Raw genomic sequence first — 24,259 nt, forward strand, 5'->3', positions numbered from 1 at the left:
TATAGGCCTAGTCTTCATCGCTAAAGCGTTTTATTGACAATACTTAATGAACAATGATAAAAAGAAGTGCTTTGTCCAATATACTCATTAAAAAAAAAAACACGTTTCTGCGAGCTCGCTGATATCTGACACAGGGTAACCAACAAACTTCCGTTAGCTAACGTTAGATGCAGGAGAGGGATAGAAATTTCTCAGAGTGTACATCTAATGAGCTTTAGGTGGCTGTACATAATGTGTGAGAGAGAGAGAGAGCGTGTCTGTAAAGAATTATACAGACTAACGATAGCTAACGTTAGCTAACGTTACGACTCACGCTCCATTGTAGTTACACAAGACACAATTCTTTGCGAATTCATTAAAAAAAATATTTTTGACTGAATATAGGCCTAGCTTTCATCACTTATGCGTTTACTGACACTAATTATTGGACTGAAAAGAGAGGGTTGGTCTGTCCTGTTCAATACTGTCTCCTCAATTCTGCCGTTAGCTAGTAATTTAATATTCATTGTTATCTGACAAAAGGTAGGGACGGGAGAAAGGAAAGATATTTCTCTGCAATGCACACCAAATGAGATTTGTGGATGGATGTGTGTGTGTATGTGTGTGTTTGAGCGTGGTTAAAATATGTAATGTATATAAAAAAAAAAAAAAAAACCAAATAACGTTTGTAAAGCTGTAGTTGAATAGGACTAAAGCTAACGTCAGCCCAAGTAATTGCATCATAGGAATAAAAAGATCCGTCTGTCCGGAGTCTTCTTTTCTTTATTTATCCATTAATTCTTTCTATTTTTTTCATTTATTATAATTATTATTTTATTTATCTTTTTACTCTATTGCTCTCACCTCCCTGGGTCAAGGTACACACACCTGCACTACAGGTTGCCACGCGGGCCCAGCAGTGCCATGCGCCGCGTGCTACTCAATTGCGCAATGAAATCTCAGCTCACAGACTGATCGACATCAACACGTGTTCGCTACCAGTTATTGTATGCAGAGACATTAATGTGCTGTGGCGTGGTATTGTGTCCATACTCAACTCGCGAGCTCGCTATATAAAACGCACGGTACACAGCTATCCAACGAAGAAGTCTAACGTTAATGTTAGGAAGGCCGAATGTACTAACAGTTACAGCTACACAGTCGAATGCAGTGACATAGTAACAGTAAGAACGTGAATGAGAAGGCATCAATCAGACTGCCTGTAACAGTGTACGCTGTATTGCCTGTAACGTTAGGAATGATACGAGGCACGATCATGCTCGCAGCTCGATCCATGCACCACAGGAGCGTTAATTTACATGATAAACTGTCCACTAGCAAAGTTACGCTCAATCGAGCGAGCACTACGAATTCCCGATGCCTTCAGGACCGAGATATCGAGTGAGCTTATCGAAGATTAATTGTATTTCTTATAGTTATGCATGATGCAACGTAGGTCTGAGATTTTACGAGACCTAGATCTAGTGCAGTATCTGGAAGAAGTTACCTCTGTGACGCGACCTGCAGGTGGTGGAAGCGTGCGGCACCGCCGCCGCGCTTCCGAGTTTTCCGTTCCGAAAGCAAAGAAGAAAAAAATCACGATCGCGAATTCGCTTTTCGGAACCGAGAAAACTCTAACGTTAGTACTCGAGTCCGGTGCACGAGTTTCCATCGAGCCAACACACAAACGAGTTAGCTGCCAGCTAGCTAACGTTAGCTGGCATCTAACGTTAGCTGCCAGCTTGGCAGCTAACGTTAGCTACAGTATCGATAGCTAACGTTAGGTATCGATCGCTAACGTTAGCTTTCGTTAGCTAACGTTAGCCAGGACAATTTTCACGACACCAACGTTAGGTGAAACGTTAGGTGAAACTTTATTGTGACAGATACTGTAGGTAGTCATTCATTCATTTCCAAATCTAACCTGCCTGTTTGTCTCTATGTCTTTGTTTCTTTAGTTTAGAATTCCTCTCTGGGTGCAAATCCTCAAAAGACCAAGGCAGCCTGTTAGCTGCACAGGTAGCAGAAATTCTGTCCGTCCATGTTGTCCTATCATTGAACCTCATTCATCTTTCACTTCTTTTTTCCATATATCCTCATTTTATTTTTTTGATTGATTTATTTTTTTACTGCTGCTGTCTTCATACCAAGTCTTTCTTTATTAAATCTTAAGTGTTCTTTGATGGGTTTTCTTCTTCTGTTGTCAGAATATCTGTGTTCCAAATGCCTGATTCTATTCTACCTTTCTTATTCATTGTCCTATCTGTGCCTGATTTTTCTTTCCTTGCAAATTGTTTTCTACTGATTCGTTTTCGCATCAAAACCTTTCATATGTTTAATATTCCCTCTCACTTAATCCTGACTGTCTTTTAGTGAGTGTGCGTGCGTGTGTGTGTGTGTGTGTGTGTGTGTGTGTGTGAGGGGTGTAGGCCTATATACATGCAGATGCAGTATGTAAAAAAAGAATAAAATAAAAAAAAATAAAAGTATGGTTGGATTTTTTTTTTTATACTAGAGAACAAAGTATGGTTATTGGTATACCTTGTGTAAGAATAAAACCAGGGCCCTATATTGTGAAGAGTTATAATTGATTATGTAGTTGATTTCTATCATAAGTCTATGGCAGTCTTTGTAGTAAGGAAATTTATAATCGATTGTATCTTTTGATAAGACAGGGCCCAGGAGGCCAGGGTAACAGGATATAGGTCTAGCTTTATATCCAGTGGGTTTTATTTGGTCAAGTTGATTAATGAAATGCTGTGAGATTTTTGAAGTATGTGTTTCTACTTGTAAGGTTTAAAGGAGACTGGGTACAGAGTCTCAGAGTTTATGTGATTGGGATGAGGAATAAAAATGTTTTCAAAATTCATAACAAATTGCAATGAACAAGGATGATGACATGGCAGCCTCACCATGAGAATGCGTGAGTTTGGGCTCAAGGAAGCAGAACAAAAGAAGAAGGCATGCATAGATTCTACACAGGTGAACATGTGAAGCAGGCAGTATTGTAACAATAGCCGTTTTCATGTCAGCCTGATAATAATCCAAGCTCAAGATATTTTTCGCGATCGCAAATTAGCGCGCTATTTCATTTCCTATTCACATCAGCCCAAAGAAAATTAGCCCGAAATTTTTTCGAGCTAATTCAACAGCTGAGCATGCGCAAACAGTGTCGGGTATACCAGTAGAGCGCACACTTAAAAAAAAAATACCCGCGTGATCGCCATAACACACACTAGGCATGATTGGATGCATCGCGCTAATTTCTTCAGGCGATTTCACATTATCAAATAGTGCACTAGTTCGCAAATTATCCCGCTATTTCGGAAATTTCCCGAGTTGGATTCGAGAAATTTTCTCGATCAGAGCGATAAAATTAGCGCGCTAATTTGTATTCACATTATCAAAAAGCGCGCTATTTCGTGATCGGGTAAATTTCCCAAGTCAGAAAATAGCACGCTATTTCGAAACATCGGGCTGATGTGAAAACGCCTATAAGTACACTGCTACATTTCTGAAATATGTGAGGCTCCTATGTCATCCTCATTGTTGAGTGTAATATGTTTGGTTTTTTTTTTTCAGATTATTGGTTTCTCTGCTCAAGGACCACAATAATTTCCACAAATCTGTACATGGAGCTGTCAATTTATGCATGACATGATGTGACTTCATGAAAATTGTATCGACTTCCCTCTTAACCCATTGAGGACGAGTCCCATGTATACTCAGGCAGGTGTCTATGGGAAATGTGTGTTGTGGCAAAATAAACCCGTCCTCAACGGGTTAATTTTGCATAAATGCAAAATGCACAGTGTATGTATATATTATCAAACAGCTTTGACAAGTTGGATATATATTGGGTATGAATGCTTTATTCTATCAATTATATGATTTTTATGTATACGTAAAAAAAAAACAACAGGGATTATAAAAAACTAGTTCTTCAGGAATGCATGTATCGTGTGTGTGTGTGTGTGTGTGTGTGTGTGTGTGTGTGTTGGTGGGTGGGTGGGTTGGTGGGTTTGTGTTTATCTAAAAGTTTTATTGTGAAATAAAAGATGACTCATGGTTGGAAAAAAAACATAGCATCAGACCAAGAAATAAACCATAAATCCTTTCACAGCCTTAGATTGCCTGCCAGGCATTCAATCTTTTGTTTTCACCTAATATCTTACCTTTTTCATCCCATATGAGAATCAACAGCTGATAGAGGCCAAACAATTGTTGATTAGTATTCTCTCCCAAATCTTGTTATCCCTGGATAACTACTGTTTCAAGCCCTTTATAGAATGGATGGCAAGAAGAGAGAGATGGAGAGAGAGAGAAAGAGAGAAAGGAATAAGCTGGCTAAGTCCATGGACTGGGGAGGGGTATATGTAGAAGTAGAACAGATGAAATCATCAGAGTTTATCCCCTCATTTTCATCAAGCTGAGAAAAACAACTGCCTAAATTACTGTCCCCTGATGTTTGCTGTTCGGAGAGAGAAAGAAAAATGAAATCCAGCCAGTGAGGCTGGACTCGCCTTCCTTGTATCTCACCTTCTTTGTATCTCACCTTCCTTGTATCTCACCTTCCTTGTATCTCACCTTCCTTGTATCTCACCTTCCTTGTATCTCACCTACCTTGTATCTCACCTTCCTTGTATCTCACCTTCCTTGTGTCTCACCTCCCTTGTATCTCACCTTCCTTGTATCTCACCTTCCTTGTATCTCACCTCCCTTGTATCTCCCCTCCCTTGTATCTCACCTTCTTTGTATCTCACCTTGTGTCTCACCTCCCTTGAATCTCACCTTCCTTGTATCTCACCTTCCTTGTATCTCACCTTCCTTGTATCTCACCTTCCTTGTATCTTACCTCCCTTGTATCTCACCTTCCTTGTATCTCACCTCCCTTGTATCTCACCTTCCTTGTATCTCACCAGCCTTGTATCTCACCTTCTTTGTGTCTCACCTCCCTTGTATCTCACCTTCCTTGTATCTCACCTTCCTTGTATCTCACCTTGTATCTTACCTTCCTTGTGTCTCACCTTCCTTGTATCTCACCTTCTTTGTGTTTCACCTTCCTTGTATCTCACCTTCCTTGTATCTCACCTTCCTTGTATCTCACCTCCCTTGTGTCTCACCTCCCTTGTATCTCACCTTCCTTGTATCTCACCTTCCTTGTATCTCCCCTCCCTTGTATCTCACCTTCCTTGTATCTCACCTTCCTTGTATCTCACCTTCCTTGTATCTCACCTTCCTTGTATCTCACCTCCCTTGTATCTCACCTCCCTTGTATCTCACCTCCCTTGAATCTCACCTTCCTTGTATCTCACCTTCCTTGTATCTCACCTACCTTGTATCTCACCTTCCTTGTATCTCACCTTCCTTGTATCTCACCTCCCTTGTATCTCCCCTCCCTTGTTCCTCACCTTCCTTGTATCTCACCTTGTGTCTCACCTCCCTTGAATCTCACCTTCCTTGTATCTCACCTTCCTTGTATCTCACCTCCCTTATGTCTCATCTTCCTTGTATCTCACCTTCCTTGTATCTCACCTACCTTGTATCTCACCTTCTTTGTATCTCACCTTCTTTGTATCTCACCTTCCTTGTATCTCACCTTCCTTGTATCTTACCTTCCTTGTATCTCACCTTCCTTGTTCCTCACCTTCCTTGTATCTCACCTTGTGTCTCACCTCCCTTGAATCTCACCTCCCTTGTATCTCACCTCCCTTGTATCTCCCCTCCCTTGTATCTCACCTTCCTTGTATCTCATCTTCCTTGAATCTCACCTCCCTTGTATCTCACCTCCCTTGTATCTCCCCTCCCTTGTATCTCACCTTCCTTGTATCTCATCTTCCTTGTATCTCACCTCCCTTGTATCTCACCTCCCTTATGTCTCATCTTCCTTGTATCTCACCTTCCTTGTGTCTCACCTCCCTTGTATCTCACCTTCCTTGTATCTTACCTCCCTTCTATCTCACCTTCCTTGTATCTCACCTTCCTTGTATCTTACCTCCCTTGTATCTCACCTCCCTTGTATCTCACCTCCCTTGTATCTCACCTCCCTTGTATCTCACCTTCCTTGTATCTCACCTTCCTTGTATCTTACCTCCCTTGTATCTCACCTCCCTTGTATCTCACCTTCCTTGTATCTCACCTCCCTTGTGTCTCACCTCCCTTGTATCTCACCTTCCTTGTATCTCACCTTCCTTGTATCTCCCCTCCCTTGTATCTCACCTCCCTTGTATCTCACCTCCCTTATGTCTCATCTTCCTTGTATCTCACCTTCCTTGTGTCTCACCTCCCTTGTATCTCACCTTCCTTGTATCTCACCTCCCTTGTATCTCACCACCCTTGTATCTTACCTTCCTTGTATCTCCCCTCCCTTGTATCTCACCTCCCTTGTGTCTCACCTCCCTTGTATCTCACCTTCCTTGTATCTCACCTTTCTTGTATCTCACCTTCCTTGTATCTCACCTTGTGTCTCACCTCCCTTGAATCTCACCTTCCTTGTATCTCACCTTCCTTGTATCTCACCTTCCTTGTATCTCACCTTCCTTGTATCTCACCTTCCTTATATCTCACCTTCCTTGTATCTCACCTTCCTTGTATCTCACCTTCCTTGTATCTCACCTCCCTTGTATCTCACCTTCCTTGTATCTCACCTTCCTTGTATCTCACCTTCCTTGTATCTCACCTTCCTTGTATCTCACCTTCCTTGTATCTCACCTCCCTTGTATCTCACCAGCCTTGTATCTCACCACCCTTGTATCTCACCTCCCTTGTATCTCACCTTCCTTGTATCTCACCTTCCTTGTATCTCACCTCCCTTGTATCTCACCTTCCTTGTATCTCACCTTCCTTGTATCTCACCTTCCTTGTATCTCACCTCCCTTGTATCTCACCAGCCTTGTATCTCACCTACCTTGTATCTCACCTTCCTTGTATCTCACCTCCCTTGTATCTCACCTTCCTTGTATCTCACCTCCCTTGTATCTCACCAGCCTTGTGTCTCACCTTCCTTGTATCTCGTCTTCCTTGTGTCTCACCTCCCTTGTATCTCCCCTCCCTTGTGTCTCACCACCCTTGTATCTCACCTGCCTTGTGTCTCACCTTCCTTGTATCTCACCTCCCTTGTATCTCACCAGCCTTGTATCTCACCTCCCTTGTATCTCACCTCCCTTGTATCTCACCTTCCTTGTATCTCACCTCCCTTGTATCTCACCTTCCTTGTATCTCACCTTCCTTGTATCTCACCTCCCTTGTATCTCACCTTCCTTGTATCTCACCTTCCTTGTGTCTCACCTCCCTTGTATCTCCCTTCTTACCTTCCTTATGTCTCACCTTGCATCTTACCTTTCTTGTGTTTCACTATCAATACCTTGTGTCTCATCTTGTTTTTCTCCCACTTACCTTATAAACACACCAAAAAGTCTTGAATATTATCCTTGTCCTCTTTCATTATAATTTTCTTGTATACATTCTTCTCTTGAATGAAGATGAACCTCCAAATTATGTCATCGCAAAATGATTTGCTTGTCAGTCATTCGGTTTGTGTTTGTCTTATACAAATGTACTTTTCTTTGTCTGACTAGACATGCAAGAGTATACTTACTGAGAGTAGACCTGAGTCTGGAATTATGGGTAACTGTAACATGCCACACCTTGTCTTGGCTGCCATAATTTATGAGTTTATATGTTAACATTCTGGCAAGGCAGGCTGAATGTCATTATTTCATGTGCAATCAAGGAGCATTAAATCTATTTTAAGGTTTCTCTTGATTTTGTTTTACATTATCTCTATTCTGCTCAACTCATGTGATTTTTTATTATCATTTTGTCTGCCTTACTATCCCTGCTGTGTGACCATGCTAGAGGAGATTTTCATAGTAATGTGATTCTGGTTTTATGTATCCTGTGCTCTATCCCTCTTTTTACTCCAATCTTGTTTAAAAAGGATTTTTATCAGTTTTAGATTTCCCTGAAGAGACAGGGTATCTTGTCAGAGAGAAAAGAAAAGTATTATCATTGTTATTATTTTTTTTTGAGAGAGAGAGAGAGAGACGACAGAGGAGAAATGAGATAAAGACCAGGATGTCAGTCCTTCCACTTTCAAAGTAAAGACATTATTTCTTGACATACAGAAATGCATATATCTCTGAACAGATTTAAGACGTGATTTTATGACAGTGATATAACAAATATATCACAAATGTTTTCAGTATAAACACAGCATGGCTAGCTTTAGGCACAATCTATTCAGCATATCAAGATATCTTGAACTCAAGAAAAAAATGCTTTAATTGGCTTTCCTTGAGTATCTCATTAAACAGCCTGTATGAGGAAAACAATATTGTCAGAATGACATGCTATTTATAATTCCTTGTGAGGATTAAAGAGGACATGGTGATTTCTTCATAGATCTTATTCCAGACTAACACTTTTAAAGGACAGAAAGTCATTCTTAAGCATCAATAAATACAAAGTAACTTACTGTCTCTTTTTGATGAAGCTTGTTATTTGTCTGTCTTTCGATACATTTGCATTTTGTGCAAGTTGTTCAAGTATGCAGGTGGGGTGTGAAGACTGTTAGCTGATTTAATAACTAGAGATGTGAGGATGAGTGCATTCGGAAAAAAAAAAGAAGAAGAAGAAGAAAGTGAACACTTTTTCTACTTCATATTTTTCATGGAAGCTTTCCATAAAAATCAATATGTTATGTACCATTTTTAGGGTAATTTTATTTGCTATCAACCTGATGGAGCAATAAGGCAAACTGTATGCACAAGCAAACACATTGATTTTTGTCCTCCAAGGTAGAAAAGCAAAAATTACAAAAATGGACTTGTCTTTCATGTGCAAATGCCTTTCAAGATAACAATGATAACAAAAGGCCAATTTAGCACAATGAGAGACATGAGTGAAATAGGAAAAATAAGTTTCTGTTCCCTTGTATCGCTTTATAGCCTCAACCAAAAATAAAGTGGGAAACAACATGGGGAAGGGAATAAGAGGTTTCTGTCAACTCCAACTCAATTTACATCAAGAGTAATAAAAAAACAAAAAAGTGATTAAATGGACAGAATTTCAGGGTTTAATCTGTTGGATTTAAGAATTTAAGGAATTCATGAGAAAATTTCAACAACCAAATATTGTTTTCATTTTTTTTTTAATTTCAAAATAACAATTCAAATTTCTGATATTTTTGGTAATATTTCTTCATCTCTAATGTCATTTGAATTTGGACTTGACAGAGGATTCTTCATTTTCCTCCATCATTTTTTACCCTTTCTTTATCTTTGGACTACAAAGAAATTACAGAGACCATACCTACTAAGTTTATTTTAGCAAATGAATTCATGTTCTTTATTGTGTGAAATTTGTCTTTTGTTCTCATTGTTATGTGGAAGAGCACTTATGACAACTTGTTCATTTTTTGCAATTTTCACTTTTGTACTTTTGAAAGAGACAAATGAATGTGTTCACTCATGCATGAAATATCCCCTTTTTATTGACATACCAGGTTGAAAGCCAATTAAATTACCTCTAATATGGTATATGATACATTAAATTTTTAGCCAAGCATTCTATGAGAAATATCAGCTTGAAAAAGAGTTCACTTTCTTTTTTTGCTGATTTTATAAAGACTTGATACAAACATTTACTTTTTTAAAATATGTTTTATTGCAGAGAAGGCAATTGAGATTTTGTGGTATGAGGGTTTGATGTTACAGGAACTTCTTTCATGATCCTTAAATACCTTTGATAAAGTTAAAAGAAAAATTGAAGGAGTACGTTTCTAAATTATGATAATTTACCACTGTACATTGGTGAAATGTTTGGTCTTGTGTATTTTACTACTTCATTCCACCCTAGAAAGTTAACTCTTACTATTCTCTCTTTTTTTGCAGAGTACAGAACAGATTGTGTGCAGCTGTATCAGCAGCTGTGGGTTGTGGTTAGCCTACTCGGATGTTGAGAAGGTCAGATTCTACCACATCACACGCAGTCCGCTTGCTATAGAACGGGTAAGTTCTTGTAATATTATATCACATTTGACGACAGAAATAGTGAGCAGTTTTACTTGGCCTTTGAAATACACTGATAGCTATGACAACTCTATTCACACATAGACACAGTTCGGGGTGAAGTAAATCATGTGCCTCAGGTCTCCATCATTGCCAATTTGTAGTGACTTCCCCATTCTGAAGTACACAACAGTCAGATTTGAAGAACTTTTAATTGGATTTCATAATGATGTGCTGTGGGTCATGAAGAAATAGCAAAGAGTATGACAGTGTATGGGAGATCAAATATGACTGCATTATTTTTGTGAATTCTGTACGTATGATGTACTTATTGTTATAGCCAGTAGAAATAGGTTAAACTGTTATCTTACGTATGATGTTCTTATTGTTATAGCCCATAGAAATAGGTTAAAGGGGATGGCTAGTAACTGATCAGTGGGAATGCTGGGGGATGATTGTTCCAATCCTTGTGGGATTCATTTAAGAGTACATTATATATCTGTTGTTGTGTGAAAATTATTTGCTTCAGAATGGTCTCATATTCAAGTAATGTACAGTTCAATGTTTCCAGGTTAGCATGCCTGTACAGTGTCGGGGCGATCGTTAACGGACCGTTAACGATCGCCCCGACACTGTACAGGCATGCATTACTTTACAGGCATTACTTGAATATGAGACCATTCTGAAGCAAATAATTTTCACACAACAATAGATATATAATGTACTCTTAAATGAATCCCACAAGGATTGGAACAATCATCCCCCAGCATTCCCACTGACTCCCACTGATCAGTTACTAGCCATCCCCTGTAAACTGTTATCATATTGATATAAAGTATTCATCATAAAATGTGTGAATCACAACAAATCAAATGATCCATCTATTGTCACTGTCTTTGGCCTTTTTCAAAGTTGTCAAGAAGCACACATATTTTCTTTCAATTTCTCAAGCTTTCTGTTATACATGTTGCATCATTAGCGTAGATATTAACCTATAAGGCTATAATTCCCCACCCACCCCATTGTACCGCATCATACAGCAGAAGAAGAAGCCATTGTTTTCATCATACTGTGAAATGTTAGCTAATAGATGTCTACACTAAACGTATGCCATGATCTCAGCATTTGATGCCAATTTCAAGCATAATAATGACTCATGAATTCAAACTTCACTTTCATTTCATGTCTGTATTATTCTTTTTTATTATCAAGCTGACTGGTGGTATTGTTTCTTGTAATTCTCAGAATGCCATACTTTTCAAAAGAAGAAACGTATTGTCAAAGATTTTACATTATACTTTGCTGTCAGAAAGTGAAAGACTAATTGACCTACCTTTTTCAGTCTTGTCTGGAGAATTATGTCTTCCTATTTTTTTGGCCCACTGCAATTTTCAGCTTTTTGTTTTCCTTCCTTTTAGTTTTGGTGAGATAATGTAAGCCTTATGCTAGGACATTCAGTTTATAGAAACTTCACTGCATAAGACAATCACACAAAGAAGTTGGAATCAAGTAAGGTGATCCCTATAGTGCTACAAGCTTCTGTTATCATGAAAATAATGGAAAGATTTAACCAGAAAACCAAGAAGCCTCAAGCTCAAACCTGGATGTCCTGAATTCTGGGTAAAAGTGAACATTTGATTTTTCTTCTGACAACATATTTGTCTCTATCTTGGGACTACAAAGTTTATAGAGACAGAGAGCTTTAGGGTTGATCTCCTTCTGAGTCGACATCCTTCTTTCGATAGATTACACAATGCCCATTTGAGTCTGCTCCAGTAAAGTCTCCTCCAAACATCGGATGAGCCAAGGGAAATAACCTGAAAATAGACAGCAAATCCCTTCCGTCTATGAATTATGGAGCTCCACACAATTATCTAGTCATAGAAATATCTATGGAAATTAACCATTATGATAGTAAAGATAACAGTAATGTTAATGATAATGGTGATGGTGATGATAATGATGGTTATCATTGTAAGAGAGTAATGATAAATACTAATCTAGATATGTTGCAACTGTCTGACAAATTGCTTTTTACTGATATAAAGGCACACCAATTGTTCAGTATCTGAGAAATAATAATGGCATACATATTGCCCATGATTTTTCACCGTGACTCAGATACTGAATAATCTTTTTTTTTTTCTTTACATCAATGTAGGGCAATGTGTCTATCAATTGCAATGAAACAACTCGATGCAAGAATCATTAATTTGTATAATTTAGATCTACTTGAAGTTAACACATCTTTTACATTCTCATGAAGGATATCTTCACCAATTTGTGTTTGTCTTTTTATATTTAGGGCTGAATAGGTATTTCTACCATAACATAACCATTGTCTTTTTTAATGCATTAGAGGGCCTAGAATTCATCATTCAAATGTAGAAACAACTTGAGCGAGTAAAGTATTTCACTTTTGGGAAGTAATTGGTGAGAAATTCTGATGATATAAAAGTCTGATGAATGTGATTTGAAAACACTCAACTCTTTGAGAGTGATGGCTCACTTGCAATGGAGTGTCACTCTATCTTTAAGGGAGAACTTCAGATGAATTTCAGACTTTTACATTTGAACAACTATAAATTGGTTATATTGGGTACAGAGTTTCAGAATTTATAGTGATTTGGATGAGGACTAAGAATTTTCAAAATTTATGACAAATCACAATGAACAAGGATGGTGACATGGCAGGGTCACCATAAGAATGCATGAGTTGAGGCTCAAGGAAGCAGAACAAAAGAAGAAAGCATACATCAATTCTACACAGGTGAAGTTGTTAGGCAAGTGGTATTGTAATGGAATTATATTGCTACATTACTGGAATATGTGAGTCTCATATCATCCTCATTCAGTGTAATATGTTTTGGGTATTTCAAAGTATTGGTCTATCTGCTCAAGGAGCACATTAAATTCTACAAATGTATACATGCCACTATCAATTTATGTACTACGTGATGTGAAATTTTGAAAATCATCTGGAATTCCCCTTTAAACCTACATTTATCTTTGAGTTTGGAATCATTCCACGCTGCAGTGAAATGTAATTAAGGTTGATTTATACAATGATGGTTATGTTATCATTCCTGTAATGTCTTTGCATCTGAAATCTAAAATCAATGATTGTCACTGCTGTAGGTGCCCACCATTCCACCCAGTGTACAGCCTGCCCACCACCTTGCCTTTACTCCTGATTCCTCCAAACTTATCATGGCTACTAAATCGGGAGGTCTTCAAGTCTTGACCGTTGAGGGGCCAGATGGGGTGGACTGTCCCCAGCCTTTACTTCAGACCATCCCCACTGGGGACCTACAGGGACCTATCCTAACCCTGGCAGTCAGTGGGGATGGTCTCAGCATGGGTGTGGTGGATGGGTCTGGAAGAGTGGTAGTGTTCAGGAACCGAGACCGAAAGGTAAGTGTAATGTTATCCATTTGGCAGTGTTTTCTTGGAGATACCACCACCACCACCACTACCATTCCTGGAATCAGCACCGGGCTTGTCAAGGATTGAAGGGAATTTAGGATCGCTATATGACGAAGGGCTATCTCTGTAATAGATTACTGAAAGAATGTAGATATCTTGCACCAACCTTGTCAAAGTTGAAGTTTTAAGTTTATGATTTGTAGCCATTGTGTGCAAACTACCTCTCATCTTTGTGTAAAATAGAGAAAAGTGTGGTTTTAGGTTTAGTTAAAAAACTGTGCAATGCAGATGCATGTTGACTTGTATCAGTTCATAATACCCTGATCATCACTTATGTGGCCAAAAGAATATCTAAATATGTGCCATGTATTAATTTATAATAATATTTGTACGATTTTTTTTTCTTCAAATTATGTGGATATGCCCACAAAAAAAACACAACAACTTCTAAACCAAGATTCTACCAGTAATATAATCTGTTAGTCAATATGATTAACAAAAGACATTGGATTGTGCCTTTCCATAGACCTATGTTTACCTGCAATGCTTTTGATTATCATATAGTTACATGAAAACATGCAAGTTATGCTCAGTCGAGGGAATGCATGTTTCTGGAGTGAATTTGAAAGTTATCTTGATTTTAAGAAGTCTGTTCAATCCAGATCTAAATTTGAAATAAGTGGCTTTGCTAATTTATATGAGATAATAAAACAAGGAGATGCTTGGCTTTAATTGTTCAGTTTCATGTTTTGTAGGAGATTGTGTTTTTGCATGCATTTACATCTTAAATTCCAATGAAATCCAGTGGACATAGTCAGACTTAGTGTCCTATTTTCCTTTGCAGACAAAGAGAGTGGATCTCCCACAGGGGAAAGGTCGTCCATGTTGTCTGGCATTCCATCCCTCAGGTGACCAGATTGCAGTGGCCTACAGCAACAGACATGTAAGTTAGTACTGTGGGACTGTTAGAGAACTATTATTCAGTCTGTACACAGTTTTGTTTATTAGTCACGCTGACAAGTGAATGAACTGAGTGGTTTTGTGACTTTCAGTCTAATAGCATCATGAGTTACATTCTCTCATGACAGAAAGTAGAGAATTCTCTACCTTCAGTTGAGATACTTGCATGATCATGTTAATTTCAAGTAAATTGAACACTGCCCTCTTTGGTATTGCTCAGACCCTTAATGTCCCAGCTTATGTCCCAGCTTGTTGTAAAGTAAGTTCTGCTATCAAATGGCTTTTAAAAGCTTTGAATCGACTGAATGAGACAAAAATGTGTACACATGCTGCAGTGAATATGACTGAAAGTCTTGACTAAAGTACCATGGTATTTCTCCCTTTATCATGAAGCCATCTAATTTAAAACAGTCTAGTAACATTATGGATCTACAAAATATTTCTTCAATTTTTACGTTGTAGGTTAATATGAATAAATGCAGCATGTGAATCTATTAACAGTAAGAAGATGAGATGCAAGCAAAAATTAAGTGAAAGATTATTGATTAGGTGATCAAAACCATATCATGATGAGGGTATTTAGTACTATCAGAAAAATTGGTACCTTGTACATTTGAGGAATTTCCTATCTGAAGCATATCGCTTTGTACTAACCACAGTGACTGCTGGTTAGGGGTTTGTATGTCTGTCTTGTTTGGTCGATGTCCTTCCTCGGAATGAATTATGGCACATCTTGCATGCAGGAAAGCCTTCAAGGGAGATTGAAGATTTACTGGTCGTGAATATCCAGCAAAGCAAACAACTTTTAGAGTGGCATGTCCATCATTAGTATTAAATGTCTGTTGTACTTCAAGTTCCCTTGACAAACCCAAGTGTTTATCAAACCAAGGTTAAAGGGATGGTATAGTTTTGGTTGAGATAGGGCTCCAGGTTTCCAACTTTTTTGTGAGATCATGAGAAACCTCTTATGAAATATAAAAAAGCATACAATTCAAAGTGGTATTGAAAGTTTATTTGATGAAAATTGGTTTTGAAATGGCTGATGTATCTAAAACCAAAGAGGTGTAATAAAAGGTGGGAATCATCTTGTTTAACTTTGTTGTCAAGATATCTCAGCCATTTCAAAACCGAAACTCATCGAACCAACTTTGAATTCATAGAATTTTATGCTCTATAATATGTCATAAGTGGTTTCTAATCATCTCGCAAAAAAAGTTCAAATCTGATCCCCCATCTCAACCAAAACTATATCATCCCTTTAAAGTCCACGTTTGCATTTTACCAGGATGAGTAGATGGCATGAACGAGAGTCTCACATATCGAAAGATGGTCACATGACCCATTGAGTGTGTGTGTGTGTGTGGGGGGGGGGGGATTGGACTATCAACCTTTGACCTTTCATACAATGCAGTCATTTCATTTCGTAGTGGTACAAAGAACATGGTGTGCAGCTGTGTATGTTTGCAGATTTACTGTATGGGTTAGGACTACAACAAGAAAGAACAATACTTGAATTATTTGATGAAAAGTCACCACTTCAAACAAATATTTTACATCACTTTATTTCAGTCTAGTCATGAACTCTTGTGGAAAATAGAAAATCTCCCAGATGACTTACAGAGTGGAATTAAAGGTTTTTCATCTTTAGGAGGTACACAGGCCTTTGTCCATAATGGTACAAAGAATCGTTGCCATACTTTCACTCCATGTACACATAATATTCTGATATTATGTGCAAAATTCTCTGGAGGAGATTTCAAACTTGTCACATTGTCATGATTTCATCACCTTGGGATACCCAAAATCTTTACCCTGTGAAGTGCATGATGAGTTGTTTTCTGAATCAATACAATAAAAACTGTTCTGATGCCAGGTGCTACTGACAAATTTAAGAATAAATTGAAAGAGACAGGAAGGTGAGGCTAACACCATTGTGGAGGTCTGTGGCTTCGATAAGGAGCTCATTCTCTTAGGCAAAAGTATATGTTAGTAATTATCCCAATCTGTGAGGACACCTTAAAGGTCAAATTCAATTGCGTCATGGTTTGGAGCAAGGAGGAGGGTTGTCTGGAGCGTGTCATTACTCGCTGCACTCTGGTGTTCAGTGAGGTGTGTAAAAACTTGACAAGCCTCTGCCAAGTCTGGTGCTAGACGTCCTTCTTATCTCCTTTACCTCCCACCAGATGGTCTACCTTCTGTCTGAAAACTTGCTGCCACTCTTTATTATCTTGTCAATCGCACTTTGAGAGGTCGTAGGTGTGCGAGAAGATTGATAATTGCGTGGAGGAGTATTCAGCTTGTAGTCAACATATGTGCAATATTAACAGGGCTCCTAAAGCAAAGACAACTCTTTCATCCCAAGGTGACTCACCAACCTGACTCACAATGTTGTTTCCGTTTTTTTTTTCCTGGTTTTTTTTTTTTTTGGGGGGGGGGTGTAGGCAAGTTTGTATTTTGCACGTTTAAAAAAAATAAAAAAATCCGGGCATCTGTTTATATTTAAGAAAAAGATAATAATGATGATAAGAGTATACAGTTTCTTTGTGTGCATGTGTTGCAGCCAATTACGTTGACGCTTCTAATGATACCATTAAAATAAACTCATCAGCTCTATATACCATGTATGATTTATTCATTGTCTAGTTGTAATAGATAAGTAGTATTCATAAGCATTACTTAATATTTAGAATAGTGTTTCCTTCATCATGAATACATTGAGGTAAACAGGAAAGTGGCAAAAGTTATACATTACCCAGATAAACAGATATTTGCTGATCAGTGTGACAGTTAAATGTGTGCACAAATAAGAGTACTTTGAATATGCAGATAGATTGACCCTATGTTGTGAATATAGTCAATTTCATACAAAGAGTCACCGACTGTTACATGGCAACTCCACAATGATGCATATGTTTTTCTCTTCTAGATTGCTGAATACGACATTGTTCGACAGGAATACACGCCGTGAGTCGACAGTGCCACAAGAAGGGGCTCCACCATGCCTGGTTGGACAAAGCCAACATTATTCAGCAATTGACCTATGACCCCCACCAACTCTGAGCACCTCCTCCTACATGATGGCTTGTCTCTTACAGTCATTGACAAAACTAAGGTACAGTACAGCAGTACACAAAACATCTTGATGGTTTCCAACGTAGAAACAGTATCATTAGTCTGCAAGACATTTGATACCCAAAATCTATTGGTGGCGATGAGCTGAGACGGAAGGAAAAGTGTAAGCTTTAAAAGTTGTATGACAGAGGAAATGGTGCTTGGTGTGATCTTAAGTCCTTGAGGTCTATGTTTATCCCCAAATGGATATGAGAGACAGCTGCTACAGCTATAACCCTGTGCAGCAGAAAATCTCTCGCTGAAGTCTTCTGACTCTGAAAAAACCTAATCAAAAAATCAAAATAGAATATTGGTATAGGCCTCCAAAAACCTGATTAAAAAGTTGGTAAGTTCATTAAAAAAGTGAGAAAAATATCCACTTAAAAAATCTGATAGAAATCTGATATAACGAGAGTATACCAGCAAAAGTATGAAAAGATGTGAGATATATATGCCCTATAGAAGACAATATGGCAACAGGAAATATATTAACAAACCTTACCATATTCATTATCTCATTAGGGCTTGTGTAAAAACAGTACGTAGATTCATAAATATCTTCTTTTATTTTTCTCCCTGAAATATGCAGGATTGTTATGCTATGTAACAGAATCTGTAGTCTACTACAGCTAAACTCTTTTCGATACAGAATGCCTTTACAAAGCCTCAAATGAGTGGGTGGCACAAACGGCTAAACGCTAATCCTGCATATGACAGTTTTCTGCATTACAGTACTTCACTTTACCATTACATACAGATACAGCGCAAAATGATGTCATAGATGATTACATGATATCTAAAGTTTTTTCTTGGGAATACTTTTGATAAGGCATACCATGTTAAAGTCTGACATGTCTTGAGCAAAGGTAAGTGCAAAGAGAATGCAGAATTTGTCAGCTTTTCAATTTTATTTGCAGCTTAAAAAAGAAAGAGACTTCATTTCCAAGTGCATTATAACTGTTCAGATCTCTCCCCCCCCCCCCCCCCCCCCAAAAAAAAAAAGAAAAAGAAAGAAGAAAAGCTTCCCCTGCTCATCTTGGTGTATCAAAGTAAGATCATTAGGTCCTTTCTTTGCCATAATGATGGAATGATGTGGCTCTAACATGTCAGTCTGGACTTAATAAGGCAGTGAACAGAAAATATTAACATCAATAAATATTATATTTTCATCCTGTCAAACAAACAAGGTGGAATATGTTCAGTACCAAACAGTTTTGTCTTTAGATGACGCATATATCTTTATACTGTAAACGTTTATATTTAACATGATTACTTTTTTGCACTGAGTGGCTAAAAAGCATATTCGAGGGTTCTTGAATTTTTGCTGTGCAATTGTCAACCCATGCAAATTGAAGAGAGAAAAATTGTGATGATATTTTTGCTGGTTTTATAATTCATGCTAGCCAAAAGTAGCACGAATATGCAAAAATTAATGTACCACTAACATTTCCGCATTTTACAGTAGTTTTGTTTTGCTGGAGTCACAGAGTCTTTTTAGTGCAAAATTGGGAGAAGTAAGGCACACTGTTGCTAGTGCCATCAGACTCATGTTCTTTGCTGTCATTGTTTGAAACGCACAATTATTGGCACGCAGCACATAGACGGGGGGGGGGGGGGGGGGGGGGGGGGGGGGGGCAGCATGTTGTGTTGGCGCACTGTCTAGCTGGTGAAGAATTTTTTTGTCATCCAATATGAAATTGTCCTTTTTTTTGTCTTCGGAGTCTTGGCCAGACACCCCCGCCTGGCCATATCCCTTTACCTCAAGTCTGCAAGGTGGTGTACCATGCTGTTTAGTTCACAGCAGGTGATGCGAGCTTGTCAAAATGTCAAAAATGTTGTTGCTTGATCTGATAATGTTACATTCTAAGAAGAGAATATTTCTTAAAGGGACGGTTTGGCTCATGGCTGACGAATTGAAGTAAAATCAGACATTCATTAAAGCCTTAGTAAGCCAACATTTTATTTTGTGGATACACCAGCATAACTTTGGGGAAAAAGCAGTGAAGTCTTATATGAGGTACTCCTTGTAAATGTCACTTATTACTACTGTTTCTCTGTGGACATATTTTCTTAAAGTTCACTGTTAAGGTTTATCTTGGATTTTGTGGATTTTACATGTATGTAGACATCATCTAAAATGAATGTAGTCAGTATAATGCAGGTCACAAAAATATTGCCTTTCATTTTGTATGTAAAGTCAGTAAGAAGAATTGCTACTAATGTATACAATAAGTCCATGTTTGCGGACTCACAGATATAAAAAGAAAATTGTTTTCATTTGGTTTTACTTCGTCGTGATTCCTTTCACCAAAAACCTAGATTTCTTTTCTTCTTCTTTTTAAAGGATAGATGTGTATTTATCATCCATCACCATAAAAAACTTGCGTGAAATTATTTCTGAAGAGCTTTTTGTGGCAAAGATTTTTATCACATATATTTTTGCTTTTTTGTTTTGTTTTGTAATATATTTTGTGTGGGGTTTTTTTCATTATCGATACGTGCAGTCCCCAAGATGTGCATTGCGGCTGTCATGACATAGATAGTGTGGATTTAATCAGGAAATAAGACATCCTGGATGCTTGTTAATGGGGACAGATTTGGCTGAAATTGTTGCTGGTGTTTTCTGTCTACAAGAAATCAATTCGACGGTAATAGACTCCCTCCAAGGCGTTCCTCCCCCACAGAGAGAAAGAAAGAGCGAAAAAAGTCTTTCCTTCTCTCATTTCTGCCAAGGATTCATATTTGATGAGGTTGAAGGGGGGAATTCAGGATATTGTATGATATCTTGAACTATGCTGGGAGTGGAGGTTTGGTTCTGGTGCCATACGACACAGTCTCTCAGTTATCTGTGTCAGCGTCTGATATTAACTTCCCAGGACTTTTTGGGATTTTAGATGAAGTCATTTTGACATCTTGAACGATGTAACCAGGAATGATACTTTGACTCTTGTCTAGACAATGTGAAATATGAGATGAATTTAATCAATACTGTTTGTATTTTATTACTGTCTACCATATATTAGGAACCATACAGTGTGAACGTAACTCTGCATTGGGTCAAAAACCTTTTGATTCACAGTAACCAACATGAGAATAATCATGTCTTCTTTGATTCAACATATGACTGGCTGAAGATTAGTAGAACTTAAAGGCCATCGCACAGTGGATTAGTTAGATTTTTAAGTTGAGGGTAAATAAGCTGATGACGACCAAGAGGCACATTGTGTCCTTTCCTGTTTCATGTCTATATAAGTTGTCATCATGCTGTATGCTTACTACCCAAATTACCCTTTTTGTGAAAACTCTTTGAATAGAACAGACATTTTGAAAAAGTATATGCAATTGATATATGGCATAGATGTTTAGATGTGTGAGAATGGATATGATAGGACTATCCAGCCCAACTCTACTTGATATTACTGAAATCAAAGTGGCATGAGTCAAAACAATGTCTAAAAGAGTGTCTGTGAGACAACTTAGCTATTAATGAGGCAATCACAAGTCACTCAAACAAACTGTGCTGAGTTTTTTAATTAACGTTCAATATTTTCCCCCCAGAGATATTAGGACAGCTTTCAAATACTTGACTAAACTGAAACTTGTGGGACAGTGATTCTGAGTTGATGGTAGTTTTTGATGGCAGTTTCTCTTCTTAATCCCGACTCTTTGTCTGATGGCCAGAAGGTCATAAATCACACTTTGGAAGACATCAATGATGAATTATTTGGATGTGAGAGTCATTTACATTATGGGTTGTGTGTAGAAAAGAAAATACTACCAGACTCGAGACCAGACAGCCACCAGATGACCAGTTTCCACTTTAGATGTGTGGTTAGATCAAGGCTGTCAGTGTGCTTATGTCACTCAGCTTTAAGAAGTCTTGTTAGAATAAATTGCATATGCACTTTTAATGATGGTCTGCCTACTTCGGGCATTAGCCATACACATGTGATGAAGCCAAGTCATTTTAAAGCTTTCTTGAAATTAGGAGACCCAATTACAGGATGTGGGACTGTGTGTGTTTAGGAAAAATGTTTCCATGATCACATTGCTAGTGATTATTTTGATATGAAATGGTTAGAAAGCTGGGCACTGTAAGCCCTGTACAGTCGCTGAACCCTCACATACAGTATAGGTTAGCGACCTTATGGAGTCTAGCAGGTATGTTTCGAAGAAAATATTCAATGAATAATTAAAGATTTTGTTGCAGCCCATTCCTCAATACCTCAATGAATTCTCGCATTAATTTCTCATTTAAATTACCTTTTCCCTTATAATCCCCTTCACATGGGGTACCTCTATCTTGTGCTCTGTAGCAACACATTCAGGTCAAAGTATATGTGATATTACAGAGCAGATAAAAGGGTCTTCATCAAGAACTGAATATAACAATTATTTTCCAACTAAAAAGATGTTTTGATCAGAATTTTCCACATGTTATATACTGATATCAAACTACAAAGAATATTTTGTTGAAAGCATGGGGTTTGTAGTAGTATAGACATTATTCTTATAGAATAACAAGTAGAAAAAAATCTTATTTTTGGAGCATCAAGAACAGTCATTAGAAAAGAACAAACACACAGGAGAGAATGACACTCATTGGTAAAGAAGATGATAGCTACATGGAAACAATTTTTGCTACTATTTTAGCAATACCTAATTGGCCTTTGGTGTTTGTATTAGCACCTTGTATGAATGTAATTATTTTATGTTATTACTGAAGAAAGTTGCTGTGTCAGAAGAGCTATGTATGCATGAGATGATAGTAAAGATTGGCTGATATGTATACAAATCATTCTAATAAAGCATCATATAAAGTTTCACCAAGTAAATTAACAGAAGTGTGCATGACTTAAATATGTTACTTGCTATGATACAATTATGAGAAATGCTGGGGAAAATAAAAGCAGGAGGAAAATGCAAATGGGACTTTAATGTCCACAAGAACTGTATTTTGATTGGCTGAGAGACGGTATGATCCTTGCTGGCAGTGTCCCCCATTACATTGCCAATTTGAGGTCCAAACACTTGATGTGCCGCAACAGCAGCTATTAATCTAGACATGCTGGATCAATTCATCAGATGATTTGAGAAACTTGTCACTGTGCAGACCTCTCATCCAAGTCATATCATGGCATACAATCGGACGGATTGAAGTCAGGATATCCTAGTTTACTAGCAAGGTTCTCATCATGGTAGCATTGCCAACACTCTCCCAGAACTCCTAAGTTCCTCTTAGGAACACTTCAGTTGAACAAAGCATTCTATATTTACCCCCTCCCCCTATTGTTTCATATTTGTCTTCCTTAGTTGTTTGATCTGTATTGCTTTGCAGTCTTGAACCATGTAATTTGGGACTAGATTAACAGATAATAGTTCCAAGCGACAGCTGTCATCAGTTAATGTTCTTTTTGAAATTAAAGGTCATGGGTGTTATATCAAGATTTAAGTGCAAGAATTCATCGGATTAGATATGTTTTTAAAGAAGGAAAATAGTCATCCTGCAAATCAGTCATTTGGTGAGTCAGTGGGACTAACATAAATAGATGTGCAGATCTACACACATATCCATTAGCAGTGAATGTTGATTTTCATTGTAAACATGTCCTTGTGTGTTAGGGTGGATTTCAAGCATCCCTTAGCAATGATCACAGGTAAAATGCTGCCAGGCAGAATTATGACATGCACATGACACCAGTCGCTGTCTTGAAAAGTGTATTCTAAATTTGAGATAATCCAGGAATGCAGAATTGAACATCCTTTGTATTTCCTTTAAAGATGATGAAGCATTGGTTGGAAGGTGTGGCTTCCTTGATAAATGAGATAATGGTAATTATTCCATTAATTCAATGAAGGCTGTTTATAAGGAAATAAGTGTGTGAGTGTGAGTGGTTTTTTTTTAATGTTGGAAGAAACTCTAGGTTTTCTTCATTGCCACTCAGATTTTCTTTATTTGTTCTATCCCAATAATGAGGTCAGTATGGGGTGTGGATATTCCTGGTAGCAGACTTCATTGATAGGGGTGGGGTATTGGATTGCAGCATGCATCTTTTGTAGCACAGATCTAGCAGAATGAGCATAGCACCTAGACACTCTCATGTGATCGCTTTCAGGAATTCCCAGAATGGTGTCTGATGTGCTAATGAGTCTAGACAATTCATTTGCAGACACCTGCATTTTCACTCTGTAAGCATCCACTCTCAGAAAGGCTAATTATGTGTCATATTTGCTCTTTTATTCTTGTGTGTGAATCCATATCTGAAACAGATAAGCATAGCAAGGAAATATTTTGATGTATTCACACACACACAAAAAAAAAATTCTGAAACCAAGCTGATAAATCATTTAGGGAAATTTGAATGTTTTCGTCTATCTTCCGTGTAGTGGTGTGACAGACATTCTCTGTACCTCACTGGATCCTTCTCAATACATTAACCCTTTCAGTGCTCTTTCATCAACTCGTTATTATTGTAAAAGTGGAAATTTTCTCACATTTCGTGCAACTAGAAACTAGAGCGAAAATAAAAGCACACAAATATTTTTGCTTGCCATATGTTCCAGTACCGAGTAGTTGATTTCTTGATTTCACGGAATTAAAACCACACGAAACTCTTCTTACCGGGCCGATTGTGAAAAATTAGTCGCACAAAAATATCCACTTTCACAGTATTGTATTCATTCTTCTGGTCTATGGCTATGACAAGAGATGGAAGAATAATGTACGGTTGTCTGAGGATGTTTACTGTACATTTGATTGATTACCATGCAAT

General features: G+C 37.9%; 1 protein-coding gene across 1 annotated transcript in view; it reads left to right on the forward strand.

Annotated features, from left to right (window-relative positions):
• The window catches only part of LOC139713767 (U3 small nucleolar RNA-associated protein 4 homolog), a 123,546-nt gene that overhangs the window by 45,723 nt on the left and 53,564 nt on the right, over positions 1 to 24,259 (forward strand). Inside the window, 6 exon segments of the mRNA XM_071625468.1 lie at positions 9,873 to 9,989; positions 13,128 to 13,403; positions 14,260 to 14,358; positions 17,302 to 17,338; positions 17,341 to 17,420; positions 17,422 to 17,487. Of these exon segments, the coding sequence (XP_071481569.1) occupies positions 9,873 to 9,989; positions 13,128 to 13,403; positions 14,260 to 14,358; positions 17,302 to 17,338; positions 17,341 to 17,420; positions 17,422 to 17,487 (675 nt within the window).

The sequence above is a fragment of the Diadema antillarum genome, unplaced genomic scaffold (genome assembly GCF_040938485.1).
Source record: "Diadema antillarum isolate AM-2024a unplaced genomic scaffold, OU_Dant_1.0 seq00002059_RagTag, whole genome shotgun sequence".
NCBI classification, from domain to species: Eukaryota; Metazoa; Echinodermata; class Echinoidea; order Diadematoida; family Diadematidae; genus Diadema; species Diadema antillarum.